This window comes from Osmerus eperlanus, chromosome 10 (assembly GCF_963692335.1).
Source record: "Osmerus eperlanus chromosome 10, fOsmEpe2.1, whole genome shotgun sequence".
NCBI lineage: Eukaryota > Metazoa > Chordata > Actinopteri > Osmeriformes > Osmeridae > Osmerus > Osmerus eperlanus.
The window spans coordinates 7256662-7274649 of NC_085027.1; the positions used below are offsets into that span (position 1 = coordinate 7256662).

At 41.4% G+C, this 17988-nt stretch overlaps 1 protein-coding gene and 1 long non-coding RNA gene across 2 annotated transcripts in view; one reads left to right on the forward strand and one right to left on the reverse strand.

Moving 5' to 3' along the window:
- ntrk3b (neurotrophic tyrosine kinase, receptor, type 3b) overlaps positions 1-17266 on the reverse strand; it is an 86201-nt gene extending 68935 nt beyond the window's left edge. The window contains exons 1-2 of the mRNA XM_062471874.1: positions 16666-17266; positions 2519-2593 (exon numbers count right to left, since the gene is read on the reverse strand). Coding sequence (XP_062327858.1) covers positions 2519-2593; positions 16666-16910 — 320 coding nt within the window. The 5' untranslated portion in view covers positions 16911-17266. The remainder of the gene's footprint in view (positions 1-2518; positions 2594-16665) is intronic.
- On the forward strand, positions 1173-4767 carry LOC134028383 (uncharacterized). Its single transcript, XR_009931518.1, has 4 exons — positions 1173-1289; positions 3360-3502; positions 3735-3871; positions 4102-4767. It is a non-coding gene; the product is annotated as an uncharacterized LOC134028383 (long non-coding RNA).
- Positions 17267-17988: the final 722 nt, after the last annotated feature.

Here is a 17988-nt window from a genome sequence, read left to right on the forward strand (position 1 = left end):
ATGGGATGCTGAAAATCATTACTTCAAAAGAATCTATGCATTGGCCCTATTCAGCTTGGAGGATCCTCCTCATATATGCAATGTTTAAAATTATTGGGGTTGGTAGTTACTAGCTATCCAGTTTAGCAGCATGCTAATCCAACATACTTAACTGTCAATCAATACCTTTAAATAGGATCATGGATTGCTATTTACCTAAGCATTTAAATTAACTGTAATTTACTGTTTGGTAACTAAGAGGCCTGTGCCAACGATAATATACTTTTGTATATGTGCTGTTGGGGACAATAATGCTGGCCTAGCTAATGCACTATTGGATAACTCACTAGTGCTTGGCTAAGAATGATGCTAACCTAGCTAATGAACTGTTGTATGTGCTAGACACTATTCTATGTGATAGCCTATAAGTAATGCTAGGCCAGTAATGACATCTAATCTGCTCATCTCCATGTACCATTTTCTCTTGAAGAAGTCATTGACATCATCGGGAGGCCCTATAACACAGTATGCCCATCTACTTTAGCTGCTGGTGCCAATTATCGTTTCTCCTCTGATCACTGCTGTTCTGCACTGATCTCGAGCCATTCATTACTGAAATGGGATGTAAAAACTGATTACTGTTAATACACTTTCTGTTGTTCACTGAATAGTGAACACCCAGCGACAGCCCACACACAGTGAGCTATTTCAACATATTCTTGGTGTACTTTACAATTCACAATAGCTGGGAGGGTTTATTTAAAATAGATCAGGCCATATATGGCAAGCAGCATTATAAATTAAAATGCCTGTTGGCTAAATTGTTTGTGTGAACCCAATCACCAAACCTCTAACTGATGGAAAAACCAAATATGCATTATTTTGCATTTGTAGGGATTTCTAGACCGAGCATTTGTATAGCTAGCAATGTGATTTTAAGCTTGAATAAGCCTATAGTAACGACATGACACGGTTTCAGTGGCTACATGGTCAGATTGAGCACCTATTATAAAAAGTGCTCCCCAACAGTGAAAACAGATTAGTGGTCAAGGACAGTGACACAGATAGCACAGGGCCTACCAAACTCTGACAGCCTCTGTGAGAGAATTAACACCGGCCCTATGGCCTTGTCACATGTCCCTGCAGTTGGTTATATTCAAATGTCGCTCTCTCTGAAAGAAGAGGAGATTTGAGCGGGGCCACGTTCGGCTGACCGACCTTGGTGGCCCCTGCCAACGCCACGGAAGGTCTGGGTAGCCAGAACGGCATCTCCAGGCGTAGGAGGGGAGTGTCCCGATGAGAGGCGGCAGGTGAGAGGAGATGGTAATGAGAAAAATGCTAATTTATCTGTGGGGATATTGCACTTGGCCTCCCTGATGAGGGATCAAGGAGAGCGGGGGAAGAGGCCAGCTTTGTCTTCAGGGTGCAGGAAAGGAAGAGACGGATGTTCTTCACAGGGGAAAGGGAGTGGGAGGTAGAGAGGAGGGACATGGATGGAGGAGGGTGTAAGGACACAGTGTGTGGGTAGAGAGGAGGGACATGGATGGAGGAGGGTGTAAGGACACAGTGTGTGGGTAGAGAGGAGAGACATGGATGGAAGAGAGTGTAAGGACACAGTGTGTGGGTAGAGAGGAGGGACATGGATGGAGGAGGGTGTAAGGACACAGTGTGTGGGTAGAGAGGAGGGACATGGATGGAGGAGGGTGTAAGGACACAGTGTGTGGGTAGAGAGGAGAGACATGGATGGAAGAGAGTGTAAGGACACAGTGTGTGGGTAGAGAGGGAAGGAAAGAAGACAGGGTAACATTGCTTTAAGAAAAAAAAACACGGAAAGAGAAGAAAAAAAAGCAACGCAGAAGCAAGGGCCTCCTTAATTCAATTTTACCCGCTGCTTTTTAGCATTATTTGATCAGTGGCAAAGCAAAGCGAGGGGGATGTTCTGCCTGCGTGTGACTGGGTGAGAATTAAAAGCTTGTTTAAAGATCAGCTTGTATTAGCATCAGTTATACAGTCACAAACCCTCCTCCCCTCTCGCCTCGCCTGCAGACTAACACCTTGTCATCTCCTGAAAGAATTAGCCTGGAAAAAATACTGGCCATTATATCCTGATGTCTTGCTTGTGATGCAACGGCCACATGTGCTAATTCCTATGGCTGCTTCGCTGTTTCCCTGTGGGCAGCAAATATTCAGCTCTCTACTGCAGTCAGCTTGATCGCAAACACTGATAAGGCACAAAGCAGGTTACAATGGCACTTCCCACTTCCCTGGGCTGCCTGCACCACTGTGAGTGCAATGCAGTGAAGTATTCATCACCCTGGCACTATCCAAAACCAGCTCACATCCACGAACTCGCCAACTACTCCCTCAACACTTTTGTAGATCTGAAAGCCTGGAAAGATCTAGGCAAGCTGGTAATGGGCCTCTTTCTCCCTCCGATGGGCTAGATTAAATCTATCTCCCAAATTGTTTAGAGCTATCCTAAACAAACAAATAGGAATAAACACAAGGGCCCTTAGAGGGCTTCAGTAGTTACACTCACAGTCTCTGTAGTCCAGTGTAGAGCTCCATATCCACATCTTTAAGAGTCTGGAGGCCCGTCCAGTTCTCTATATGTCTGCAACAAGGAAAAAAGAGTATATTAAAAGTCATTTTTATTCATCTGTGAAGAAAAACTAAAATATGTAGTAGAAATAGCAGAATAGCAGAGCTTTTTTTCTCTCTTTATGTTGCTAAGTACCATGCAAGGGTATATCCAAAGTTTTGTGAATCCATACTCATTTAAATTGCTAGTTCTGACAGAGCATGCTCTGTTGGCTTCTGATAGATTTAATTGCCCAGGAGAAGGTCTCTGAAGCTTTATATAAGTGTGGGGGGAAAATTACAACTGCAGACAACTTAACTTATACAGACACTACAGTATCAGCCCCCCACAGAGGACCCTATAACTTAATTGTCATGGGAGACTAACATGAAAGGCAGTGCCTCCAACTGTGTGCATACGCTTGCAAATTAGCTTCAAGGTAAGAGAGTATTTGTAAATGATTTGTGTATAAAAGCACAAAAATAGCATTGAGTTGGAAGAGGTAACCAGGGGGGTCTTGATGATACCGAAGTCATAGTGACTGCTTTATTGTCAATAGAGTGAGGGAGAGAGACACACAGAGAGAGAGAGAGAGAGAGAGAGAGAGAGAGAGAGAGAGAGAGAGAGAGAGAGAGAGAGAGAGAGAGAGAGACAGACAGACAGAAAAGAGAGAGTGAGAAATGATTAAAAGCCAGAAATGCACCTCTATTTCACACGTTCAATCCTAAATATCATATGTCAAATCAATCTCTTTAACCCATGTCAAAACACTGAGTAATTTACATTCACCAAATGTCAGGCCAAGCTGCCTGAGCTGATTGTCTATTCAGAAGGAATCTGGTAGCTGCCAAGCAAGACATACACATCCAGAGGACATCTGAAAGGTGTTCAAAACCAAAGGCCTCCCAAGATCACCACCATCTTTAAACAATACCCAGCAAGGTAACAACTACAGTATCCTTGTTACTTTCAGCTTATTCACACATAAGCCACACACAAACGCAGACACACACACACACACACCAGTCCAGTGCTGCAATGTTTCGATGAATGTTATTGAAGACAGTCGGTCCTGAGAGAGCAGTGATCTTGTGGCGAGTAGCTGAGCAGTGATGTGGTACACCATGAAAAAGGGCTAGGGGTTTTTCCCATACTCCTTTTTGGTTTCTCACAGCATTGGAGGGATCCTGATTTCCCAGCAGAACACAACAGAGGGGTTGGTTGGCTGCAGCACTGCAGTTGCCACAGACCAATGCACACAAGAAATGAAGCCTGCACATTGGGAGCTCATCCGTAGAGCACAGAGAAAGGGTCTGTACACGTGTGTTTGTGCAATTCGTACGAGCATGATATATTAGAATTGTTTTGGTATGCGGTGTATAGATTTCACAGGGAAACTTGAGGCTTTGTTGTGACAAAGTAAATGCACCAAATGACACAGATGTAAAGGAAACACTGCCACTGAAGGAATCCAGACTCGATTGTTATCTCTATAAAAATATGAACTTGCTTATGAACTCAACTTGAATTTTCTACTTCAGAATACTGTTCAATGGGGCTGTCGTTACTGGTGGCGAGACACTTTGGCTACTTCCCAAATCTGATTCCTAATTAATAGCCAACTAATACCGTAATATGTGCTGTGAATTGACAACAACGCCTTGAAGATTTTTTTTATAAGAGTACCCTTTTCCAACATGAAAACCTTGAAGATATAAACAGCACATATCAAGATCAATGCGATCAGAGATAAAAAGCCCAAGACGGCTGTTATGCAGTAAAACAAACCAGAAACCACGGAAACTCCAATTAACGAGGGAGCTGGGAAACGTGGGGAATGAGTTTGATAATGCCTTTACCAGATATGTTCCTTCAGAAGACATATATTCAAGTTAGAGAATAACGACAAATACAACAGAAACAGAAGAGCATCCCTACTCCAGCCACCTCAGAGGAACACATTTGATGCACAGGGTGGCAACACATGGTGAATCTATTTCAAAATCTTGTCAAGAGACTCTCTACACAAACATCGAAGAGGCCCCAAATTGTTTTTCCCGTAATCTCCCCTGATTCCCCCCATTGTTTCCAATACTGCTGTCTCTCCGTGATTTACGACTCTGTTGGAATGATGTACAACAGTTGTACTCCTTCCTTAATGGGAAAATGTTTAATAAAATAGAATGTCTTGGGAGTGCTCTCGGGACATTGATCTACATTCTTTTCTCCCTTTGCTGTTTTCATAAAGGCTAGAAGCAGTGAAACACTCCTTCAGTGTGGGTGGATGGTAGTGAAGCTCCAATCTAGATTAAAATACAACCGCTAGCATCAATCAGACCACCCATTGTTCTTCGAACTCGCTTTACTATAGAACCATGGTAAACACAGTCTGAGGTAGACATTCTGATTATGTAAAAGAAGGCCATTGAGAAGCAAGTTGTGACAGGACCAGGACCGTTAGTGGGGGGGTGGCTAGCGTGTCTAGGTCTACAGATTACAGTGTGTTTGATGCGTTGGAACAAGTCATCCTCCAAACCAATCATGAGGTACATTAGGCATTCACAACTTGTAAATGGGAGTCAAGTATTACACTGATTCTTTCGTTTTCTCTCTCTCTCTGTGTCCTCTACAAAAGACAAACGCATGGCCTGTTGCATCTTCATTATGCAAATGCAATCACACCCTCACACATACACACACAGACAGATGCACGGGCTTCCTTTCTAATGCATGTGCCTATGAAATGATATCTGCCTCCCATCTGTTAGCAAAATCAAGTTGGAAAATGGCCTCCAACATTCCCATTAATATACAAATTCAACTGGGACCCCTGTTCACATATGAATGAGAGGAGCTCAATCCAGCTCTCAGTGCTGTGGATCCACATGCTACATGATGCCAGGCAGCTTCTGGAGGAAGGTGTCAGGTCTCACAGAGGGCTGTTCCATGATCATTGATATTTGACACCAGGCAGAATATGGTTTAGGACTTTACCTTGGTGTTGACATGTATTTTGTAACATGACAAAGGGACAAGAACAGACGATGATGTATATGGGTGCCTAAAACAACCCCCACCACACAAACAGGTTTTAGACACTCATCATCAGACACACCTTATATGGGAAAATATAGACTGAAAAAATATTAACGAGACACATTTAAGAAAAGTATGAAAAACTGACCATGCGAGCTGTAAGAATTCTTCTCAATTACTATATCAGTAGGCACTGCTGGGTGAGGAATATGATATCGATATCAAAGTGACAGTCAAAATTGACCAAATTACGACTACATTAGAAATGATTCCACCCTCAGAAGCTATGGATTCAGCACTTAAGATAATGCCCCAAATTCACCAGCAATTGAGGTTGAAAAAGTGAGGCAACTGTGGAATAGAGAGAAAGAACCACAACAAAGAGATTTGAATCAATACCAACAGAAATGAAAAATGCTGAGAATGAAATTTCAATTGATTGGTTAGCTCCATTGCAGGTCTCTAAGGGAACTATCCAATGGGGGACAAGTACTCAATTGGTCAAGTCCACTGACCAATGGACCCACTGACCAATCAAATTGTTTGCGTGGAGTTATATGTACTACCGGTAATCCAGAACAATTTTACATTCTAGTATATTTTATGTGTACCGATAAAGATGTCTACATCTATACTATAGATTTTATAATATTATTATAAAGTAGGCTTCTCAGCACTCTGTACAGCAGGACTGAAAACACGTTACTTGTTGTATTTCTGGGATGCCACCTGTTGGTCTGGTCATATCACATGACAGACAGATCTCAGCCTGCCAATTCACATCAGCTAAATGCCCTTTGACCTTCCTTCCCTGCAGCACTCTGGATGCTGCCAACACTAACTGTGTGGTCTCGGCATCATGGCACCATTGTAACATGGAACTCTCTACACAAAATAGTCAATGTACTATACAGTCAAGCGACCGAGTACAATACAGTTTGTCATATCACAGCCATGGTGTTTGTTGATGTAAGGAGACGGTCATATGTATGGTATTGTGTGAAAATCCACATGTACAGCAGTTTCTTCGCCAATTCAAAGTCTGATCATTTTTTTTTGGGGGGGGGGGGGGATTCCTGTTTCTTTGAATGCATACTCTGAGATTTAATTGTGAAGCAATGGAAAAATCACAAAAAGTGTCTTAATAAATCAAATGTGTTGTCATCGTCCTTTGGTTGGCCCAAAAGCTTCTGTCATTGGTTTACAGATTGGGATTTTGGTGTAAATACTTAAACCCCTGAGCGTCACCCTCAGAGCAGGCTCATTCAATCGTGAGGGTAAACTTGGCAGTGCTAAACGCAGATGCGGCGAGGCGTGCTCTGAAATGTATCTACACTCTGCACATGACTAAGCACTCGTTTCTGCCCAAAATGAAAATGACTATAATTAGCTTCCAATTTGCCAGGAGTCATCAGACTATGATCCCCCCGCCCGCCGGCTTGCCCCACCCCACCCCCCGCTAAAGCTTTGACATACTGAAACACAAACTACTTTACATCTTAAACACTTCTACTATACTGCTTCAATAGACACTGACTACACATTAAACCAGGTCAGAGGAGCATTACCTAAACAGATGATCAATGATCTCACTAGTCAGTCAAATCAAATTGTATGTGAATAATATAACTGCAGGTTAAAAAACAATACGGCAACCACAACTAATCGCTCCCTGAAGCATCCTTCCTTGAGGAAGAATGGGTATAGGCTTGTTTTGTTTACATGAGTTACACAGTCAGCATGTGTGGCTGGGCCAAACCCCTCTGACAGAGTGTTGTAGCGCTATATTCTTGTTAACACTACTAATTTTATTTGCCGTCATGAAGAAAACTCTTAATCATATTGGGCACACTCTGCCCCTGAAAACAGGGCCCAGGAGCTTGGCTTCACATCCACTGGTTTCCCAGGCCCGAGACGTCCCTTCTAATTATCCATCGCAGGGTTATGGTGAGGATAAAAATAAGGAGTTGCATTGTGGTGGCAGTGTTTATCAGGTTACCATGCAGAAGAGTTTCCATGATTTTAACTGTCAAGGCTCGGTGCCAGGAAATTAGAACTATTGTGGAGAGCCCTCCTCTGCCAGCCAGTTTTACTGTAATAAACCTAAATACTTATGTTGGCAATCAGAACGCTCTCATTCTCAGTAACATCATTTGAAGGCCTATGGATTCCTGAAGAATATTATAGATTTTTGCTTGTCTTACCAAGCAAGTCGATTTCAAACAAATCGTATTTATTAAGATGGCCTAGAGAGGTCGACTCGCTCATAATAGTGGGACAGGGGTGAGGAAAGAAGATGCCTCAAACATCATATTACTTTAGTCTACATTTGTATTAATTTGTGTTCTCAATCAGCAAAGTGACAGACTAAGAAAATACATTTTAAATACTTATAAGGCTCTCTACATTTAGTATGTTTATTGATGGATTAGATTTCTTAATTTAAAAGTCAAGACTTTCAAAGTAGTCTGCAGGAAATCCCAGTATTGGAGAAAAACAGGAATTATTCTAGTATTCATTAGTGAGCCTCTGATCTGGTGAATGAACCAATCCAAAGACCTTGACATTTGTCAAACTGCCATTATTACTTTGAGGGTTCATTGACCATGCCAACGTAATTGGATGATTGAGGGCAAGTTTTCCAATCCGTGACCAAAACAAAAACATAACAAGATTAATCAGGTTTTTCTGCTGTTGTCAACGTTTTCATGTCAACTCTCCTTCAGACCATGTCCTGCATACTGCTGTAAGCTACATTTTAATTAAATAAGTGATTCTATTGTTCTGGATTCCTGCCAAAATTGTCATGCAGCATGCAAATCTGTAACCTTTAACCAAGGATATAAAATGTGTTTAAAAGACCTTCCATCTGGTTGGACTAATGATTGAACGCAAATGGATAAAACATTGTACAGAAGCCAATAAGAGGGTTCAAATATATGAAGTCGTCAAATAAACGTGATAAAAGATTTATCCTTTAGTTATTGAATAGAATAAAGTTGAACACAATCCCTTGGATAATATGCTTTGATTTTATACTTAGGATTGAACTACTGTATAGCACCTATCAAACTATTTGCTTATAATTCCCTATTTCGAATTATATTTCAGTACAAACGAAAGATTCAACTTCCGCATGATCTTCCGCTGTCTGAAGTATATAAGGATCGTTTTTTCACTTCCTAAAGATGCAAATGCCAACCTTGTGTCATCAATCACTAGCAAGTTTTATCGTCACCCTGGCTGTCTTGCTCCAAATTATGTGTCTGCTGACGCACTTAGATCCCTGATTCATCTGTTTGTAAGCAGTCAATCTGGTTAGTAAACCAGCATTTTGTCTGTCCTGACACACTTTTGTCTTTGCTTTGCGAAAGAAAGAAACACTTATGGCGAGAAACAAAATTCAAAGAAGGGCAGAGTTATGTCCAAAGCCATTACTCACTATTAAATAGAAAGAAACGGCCTGTATAATATCCTTGATATTTAAGGGTAAAGTAGTGGACACATTTCTGATTTCAAATGACAAGAAGCAATCATGTCCATTTGCTAAATAAGCCTCACTGCACTTGTACCAGGTGAAGAAAAAAAAACTGGAAATGCATCTTCACAAGGTAGAGACTTGATTGAGAAGGTGTGCTATTAGGTGCATTAGGAAGGAAATGGTGCAGACAACAATGCAAACAGCTTCAAAAGGAGGTCATACAGTCCAGGGCTGAGGTATTTGGTATTGTGCTGTGTGCAGCATCTGCTCCCGTTCACCCTCACCTAATACTGCAGTACAAAGCACGCTTTCAAAGGCTGAGGAGCACAATGGGATCACACAATCCTGGCTTGATTTTCCCAGGAAGAACGAAGGACCATGCATTACCACATCACAGATGACTTCCTGAGTGCAGCGCAGCTTCTTCACATAACTAGTCTCCCCCAATTTCAGGATATGATCAATTTACAGCTATGGGGTATCTCTCCTGGGGATTTCAATTAGGTTAAAAAAGAGCAGGATCACAGAGATATTACGGAACTGATCAGAGAGGTGCTCAGTAATGAGCTCTGCTACCTTCCATACACTGATGAGATTAATTTGACAACCAAGGAGTTGGCTCTTAGTTCTGAAGTCTTAACTTTTAAAAGCTGTCATTACAGTATATTGTGTGTGTGTTATTGGGGGGGGGGGGGGGGTACAATGAGTAGAACATGTAGTCCTTAAGTGCTTTGGGGTTGGTTTGAAATATGAGTACAGTTTTGCAGAATGCAGAGAAAAGATTTGGCAGACCTTGACATTCAACACACCTGCCAATGTGTCTAACCTTTAACCTTTTAGATCGTCTGATCTTCCACTCCTGGCTGGAGATGATACGGGCTTCGGACACCCTTCTGCAATCAACGCCCCCACCAAGTACACTTATTTAGGAACTCCTTTATGGTTACAATATCCATTTCAGATCCAAGTGTATTGATGACTCATGAATTGAAGACGCACATGTATTGTGCACCTCAATTTATGTTGTATGACTCTCCATGTCAGCACGTCAAAACCAACCCTGTGGCTAATTTTTTGGTCCCCATAGCCTTAAGTTGTGTATCTAACATTAATGCCAACTCATACTTCTCACGCTGTTCTCAGACAAGCCTTCATTTTCCACCTTGAAGAAACTCTGCATAGAATGGCAGTGATATAGTAGGAGTCAGCTTAGATGTATAATTCATGCAGTCGAAGACCACAGGGACAACACTGCAAAACAGACAATAATGCTTTAAGGCAAGAACTTGTCAATCTGACATCTTATCCAAACAAATTATACATACAGTTCATGTGGATATTATCCAACTCAAAGATACAGCAGCATACCAAAATCAAAAATGAAGTTATTAAGAATGTCTCTAAACCCAACACATACTGTACATTGGGTCTAAACAAAATCTTCTGAAGCTTGGTGCTCTGAAGGGCTACAAAACACCACTGCTTCAAACATGGAGTGTTGTTGTGTTATTTTTATGTGGACTACAATCTAGGCTTGGGGGAAATCAAAGTGAAAGGTTAAACAGAATCTTGTGTGTATCACTCCAGCACCTGAGTACTCATATCTAATTAAACCACTAATGAATTAGCATATTCATGTTGACTGAAAAATATGACCGGAGACATTTTACACCTGCAGGAGAAGGAGGGGTTTGAGTTGAAAATGTGTTTTGAATTTGACTGTATTTATAGTGATGTCAAAATAGTAGCTGTTTATTTCAATGCAAATGCCAACACTTAGGTTATGGAAAGTGGGCTTTGTGTCCAAAAACTTCTTCCTTCTTCCTGCTTCCAACTAGTTACATCCTCCCCCACTACCAACATAATGTGAACAGCACTTCCTCAAACACCAGAATGGGACGATATTACGTAGAATATCCCCAAAAAAGATCAAAGATTTTTTTGTCCAAGGACTTAAAGTGTTCAATATTTCACAAAAGAGAAGGTCCTAAAAAAAAGAAAAAGAAGAAAAAAAAATAGGGGTTGCAGGTGCGGTCTCAACAGTAAGTGCTCTGCTATGGTGTCCTTTCATCACTGCCCCAATGCACTCTGGGTATATTGCAGCAATAAAGACTCAGTGAAGGTTACATCTCCATAATCCCATTTCCTAGTGCAAATCAATGCACCTCAACTCTCCAGGTTTACTGGGACACAAGCAGAAAAGAGACATGGAGAAGTTGGAGGGGGGTGGGGGGTGGGGGGGGGGGGGCAGTGGATTTTCTGCATTGTAGGCTTGAGTAGGATTAAGCCTAACTGGGTTTTTAGAAAATGCACCCAACATTTTTGTATTTGTTTTCTTGGCAACGATGCACCCTCTCATCACACTGTATTCACATCCAATAGTAAACTGTCAACCAATTACCTTAGAGAGGGATCTCAGAGCCTGCAGGTCTGTAGAGGTATATTTGTTTGGCAGTTCTCTCTCTGACATGCAACAATGCACACACCACACACAGGTACACACATGCATGCATACACAGGCACACACACCTGCATGTGTACATTCACACAAAACTAAAGCACAACCAATGTACCAAACATACGTATACACACACAAAGCTATTCATCAAATTCAGCGTATCTAACCTGTTGCTACAACAAACAATCATGCATGAGTTCCAAAGCACAAGACTCGTCTGCTCATCATTCAAGCTGCACTCAAAGTGACAAGTGAGTTGGCAGCAAACCTGGCACACTGGATCTTCTGACACTATGGAGCAATTCAACACACACAAACATTTCATGTAGTCTCTCACTGTGCAGTCAATGTTGTAGTTTTTGTCTTTAAGCCACTGTACACCAAATGACTACAGGAAGTGGCCTGTTTGGAAAGGAGAAGGCATCATATCTCACGCTGACAGAGCCAGACAGCTGTCGAGGCCGGCCACTGTATATGATTGATCAACCATGCCGCGGTTCCATCAAGGACTAGTCAAAACAAGGAACTATGTTTTGTAATTTGTCAAAGTATTCAGCTGACAACTTTCACAAACAGTGCATCTGTAATATTTGATCAAATAACTCCTTCCCTTGGCCTTATCCACTAAAACAAATTACTGCCCTGTCAGAGTCTCACAAAATATTCAAGACCCCCTCAAACTCTCCAGTCTTTCCCACTTAGCAAAAATATTTCTGTGTACGCCCAAATTGTCCCCCACTCAAACTGTACCCCAATATAATACCATATCAAGTGTTGAAACACTCAGCCTGAATTCAGGACAATAACAGCATTGTTCCTGAGCAGTTCCTGAAAATGATAGAATAATCATTGAATATGGTTGAGTGGCCCATCCCCCCGACCGTGTGAAGGTTAAGTCAAACGTATGCCAATACAAGACAGAGCAGAACAAGAATCTAAATCAGAAACCATCTCTAAGAAATCAATAGAAATGTGTTCTGATGCACCCTGTCACTGTAACAGGGCTGAGAAACAGAAGTTGTGTTTACGCCAAGATGGGTCATATGTCCTTAGCGACCCAGTCATTGATTATGTTACCCGTCGGAATCAGGTCGGGTCCATTACCTTTATCAGGCCTGTTTACCACCAGAACCATTACTACTCACCCCATCAATATACAACACACACATACTCGCACACACTCACTCAAACAAATTGCCTTAATACATCCACAGCCTCACCATCCATGAATGCGCGCAAACCCACAAAAAACCCACACATGCAAACACACATCATTGACACTCACTTTTAGTGCCCTAAAGCCAGAGTCTAGAGAGGAGGAGTGAGATGTGGACCCATAACTGATGTCCATTGCCCTGCTTTCACTAAATAAATCTATAATATCACATTAGTAAGAGGGTTGTAGCAGCAATCCACCCAGGGCTATTCCAATAGCAGGGGACATTATTCATATTATTGAAAATGATAATGCATAGTAACTTGTGTAAGAGCTCACACAGGGCATCCTACTGGACAGTGAGTGCACTCCAGACACAATGACAGCTGTCATTCAAGGTCACTAAGGATAGAGGACCATTCCGGCCTTTATAATGTTAACAACAATGTTTGCACAAAATCTAGTGAGAGCTCTTTAGTCGTGGTAATGTAATTGATAAAGACACATAGACCATATACTCGTGTTGTACCTTTCTGAAATGTAAAAGGAAAATCCACATTGTCCAAACTATGCACTCACACTCTACAGACACAGAGGGGTATGATTCATCATAATTGCTAATGCCCGATGATTGATATTTTCAAATGACAAAAACATATGAATAGTAATTGAGGTTTAAACAGGCATGAGGACGGAGAAGGAGACAGGGTGTCATGCACTATTTAAGTGTATGCTGATAAAGGCTATCATGTGGGCGCCGGTGGGGTGATTCATACTTGGAAGGTCACCCACACATTCTCAGCTTCAGGGGAGGTTATCTTGAAGGAAATTAAAGGTGATAACAAAGGTCTCCAACCATAATTTATCTCCAATGAAACCCTATACAGTGTGTTATCTCTCTATAGTCAATGCAATTAGGGGTGAGTGAAGAGTAGCTGAACGGTTTGTGTTGCAGAATAGTCTCTGTGGTTTTATGTAGGTCTTGAATTGTAGAATTAACTAAAATCAGAAGACATTATAGGGTTACAAATCCAAGATTTTTTTTTTTTTTTCCAAATATTAAAATTTTTAAAAAATCAACAAGCTAAGATAGAAGTTCACTGATCAGATTTGATGCATTTCCTAATGAGGATATCTTAAAGGGATTGTCTAATCCTCTCTCAAACAGTGTGGCCTTGGGGCGCCTGCTGGGTTTCTCACCCCGTGGATCCTCAATGCATCTTTTGATTGTTTAAGGAGAGTTGCTTCATTAGTATGCTCCTTTAAAGCAGAGGAGCACTGCAGATGCAGAGGGTGCGTGGGAGAAAGCCGGGTCAGTCACATGGCCAGGCCTTTTCATTGCGTCTCTGCATGCCAGGGATCCAAAACTAACACACTCCTCCTAATTCTCTGATGGCGGCCCTGACCTACTTACCACAAAGACAGGCTCATGCAAACTTGATGATATGCTTATGACAAGAAGAACCTTCAGTGCCTGAGTAACATTATGCCTAGCACAGTCATAGAGAAGGTCCACCCCATGTCCAGCTACGCCAAACAATATGGCTGACATACAGGGCTGCATGCTAGAGACATCTCCAGCGAACTCGGACCATGGGGGGTTGTGTTCCCCTGATTGCCCAAATCTTGGTCTTGGTTCCCTTTTGTCCCAAGAATTAGAGCAGAAACAAAGAATATTTGTGAGAGAGTCTGTAGACTAGTCAGTGTTTTGTGCTTGCTTTGAAAACAGGAAGATGAATGATAAATGAACTAAAACAGCATAGGATTGATTAGAGCTTATGGGTACAGTAACAACAAATAGCAAAAAAAATAAACTATACTACATATTTCAATCATCCAACTGATGTGTAAGTGGCTGAAAACTGAGCAAAACAACCAATTTATTGTTTTCATCTGTCCATCAAATGAAAACCATACCTTCGACATTACACATAAATGTTTCTACACGACAAAGAAGATAATCTCCAAAAGGTAACTTTGACAAATAGATTTTCCTCCAAGCACAAATCTCCTTCTCCAGTTGCGGTTCAACCTCTAAGCCCAGTGAATGGATAACTGCAATGGAGACGTCACTTCACAATGTGCTTCAAAAAATAGGAATTATTCCCAGGATTTCATCCTAGGTGTTTCATAGAGTCCCCTTTGTACCAGATGCCTCTGTAATAAGCAACGGGTTCAGTTGTGCAGCATTACAGAACTAATAGAAAAGGCCTGAACTTCACTACAGGGATGTGAAAAGAAAATATGAGATATTTTCATTAGATTAATAAACCAACCACACCTGCAGTCACACTCATGTGGAATGAGACTCGAATGTCAAATATTTCAACAGCCTTCACTTTCTATTCTATTCCAGTTGTCATTGGAACTATTTCACACACACACGCAGATCACTCAATTCATGACAAATTCATTGTAATTGTGAAAATTGAAAATTATTATCAGACGTGAAATAGAGTTGTCTCTATAATGTGGCACAGTTCAAGGGCGCTGGAAAATATATGCATCCAAACCAGAAAGGGAAGTTAATGGGGGGGAGAGAGAGAGAGAGAGAGAGAGAGAGAGAGAGAGAGAGAGAGAGAGAGAGAGAGAGAGAGAGAGAGAGAGAGAGAGAGAGAGAGAGAGAGAGAGAGAGAGAGAGAGAGAGAGAGAGAGAGAGAGAGAGAGAGAGAGAGAGAGAGACTCATGGGGCCCGGTGCTGCAGACTGCCCAAATGCGAGGCCGTTCCGCCGTCTCACCGGGAGCTGTCCAGCAGACATGGTGCTGACAAGCAAGACGTTCTTCCTGCGCGCAAGCTGCAGGTGCCAACACGATAAGTAAGGGACTGAGCCAACGGCCACGCAAACAAGTAAAACAGCGTGGGTTGCTTAGCTGTTGACACGGTCATTAGATACACAATTAATCTTTGGTCAATTACGTTAGAATAGCTTCAGGCAAGCACAAGCCATGGCACGATTTCACGCATTTTCACAGATGTAGAATTCTACATCTACTTTATGCTGAATGTTTGCCATTACAAACTACCATGGTACCCTCTACACGCCCGGGCAAGCAATGATTAAACCACACACACAACTAGTTGTCCATTAAAATAAAGACGAGGTTAGTGATGGCTACCACAAGCGGCGGAATGATCAGATGTCATGCGAGAAAAAGACGCAACCTTCAGTAGGCCTAATGCAGAAACGAAATTGTCACAATTTGCTTATGCAATTGTAAAAGAAACCAGTGTACGCCGTCAGCTTATGTCTACATCACATGAGAAAACATGCGATAGGGCTAATTAGCTACTTTTAAAGAAAGAGCTCTGTGATGTTGTCTGGCAGGAGGGTCAAGGCCAGCGCGCCGCTCAAACGCATCATATAAGAGCGGAGGAGGAAGGCAATGCAGAGATGGTGAGGCAGCGTGAAAATACACTTCTGGAGGGGAAAGCCTTCGAGAGAAATTCACGTCATCAGTGCTGTGCTCTATTTAAAACATACCATTATTTTAGGAAATACTCCCTGGATATAAACGGGGGGCAGATTAATCTTTAACCATATTTCTATCTTACATGGGTGCCTTTTTATTCCTTTTTTATTCAGATATCTTGAAGTAAGCTATTCATTTTCATATGAAAATGTTTGTTTAAAAAATTGCTGTAGATTCATATAATTTATTGTTTCTTAGATAAAGTTTGTCTGGTCACGTTCAATCTCATCAAAGCATAAATGTTGGCATTTCAGGCACAAGTCGCCTTTAAAAATTCCGACCACAAACCTTTAAGATGTATCTTTAATATATAATTGTATTTACCCAAAGATGTGTATGGAAATCATTTGTGGTTTTTATAGTAGCTAATAGCATTGAATTGTTGTGAGTTGACTGTTGGTTTTCTTGCAGGTGTATTTAGCCAGTTTTTGTTACCCTTATATTTACAGCAAATGAAGGACTTTCATATGCATTGAGACTCCACACACAATTCCCATACTTACATGGACGTGATATTCTTGAACAAGTCTTCTATATCGACACTTGTATTGCCACTGCTTCCTGTATCTTGAAGAGCAAGCAAAGGGAAGAATTTCCCATTGTCGGACTTATTGCAATATATCTCTGTTGGTGAGCAGCTGCAGGTTGGCGGGCAGTCCAGCATTGAGCTCAAATAGTCTTGGAAGATGCTCATGAGAAACAATACCCTCCACCAGCAAATTCGGGTCGAACAGAACCATAGATCCATGTCTCGATCCAAAAAGGTTGACGTCCTTCTTCGTAAAATAAAGATATGTTATTAGTGTGTTTGTGATTATGTTTTTAATGTGACCGCGCGAATACGTGACTGTGCTTGTGAAGGTATGACTGCTGTAGATGTTAGTGTCCTTGTATCAGAAAATCTAATGTTAAGGAAAAGGAAAAAAAAAACGTTAAAGATAGGCTATATCAGCGTAAAATTCTCAGCCTCCGCTCGCTTTCTCACTTTCAACTGCATTGTAGGATCCGCTACCGTGTCCACTGAATTCCAAGTTGATGTCGTCGCGCCAAGAAGGACTAGGGCGACTGGCACTCGAATGGGAAAAGCTCAAACGAGAAGTTTGCGCGGAGCATCAAGTCCCTCCTACACAGCATTATCATATCTTCGATCTGTAACTACCTGCGAAAGCTATGGACATAATCAACACTGACCATATAAAGACAACGTCATCTCTTGCACTATGAAATTGCGTAGGCTACATATTTTCGAGGACGCTATATCCAAATAGCTTGGCAAATTACTTCGACGTTCGAGATAGGCTAGTCCATGATCTAAAGACACATTTTACTTTCACCTTTAAAGTAAACTACTGTCGATGTTTATTCTGTCTTGAGGAGATTTGTTGTCTGTCAAACTGAATTTAAAAGACAGATAATATGTGTCTAGCATTTAGTCTGTGTGTCCGATTAAATTTAATCAAATGTAATATTTTATTCCTACATTCCTTAAGTTATACTGCATGCCCAATCTGCGTTTGAATAGTGATCCTTAAATCTTGTGCATGGAGATTTCCAGAGGAGATCACTTTTAACTGATGAAAATGTGTTCCCACACAATTCCTGCCAGTAAAAAGTCTCCACAGTTTCAATGAATAGGCCCATAGTCCTTTTACCTCCTTACATTATGACGTCAGTATTACTTACTTAGAAGTTTCCCTCATGACAACCACCTGTCATGGACTTTTCTCAATTTGAAGTTTTTGGTCTGTCAGAAATCATCCCTTCCTTGAAGTTTCATTCTTCTTCTTTGTGAGATAGTCCATTAATCAAGTTGGAGAAACTCATGA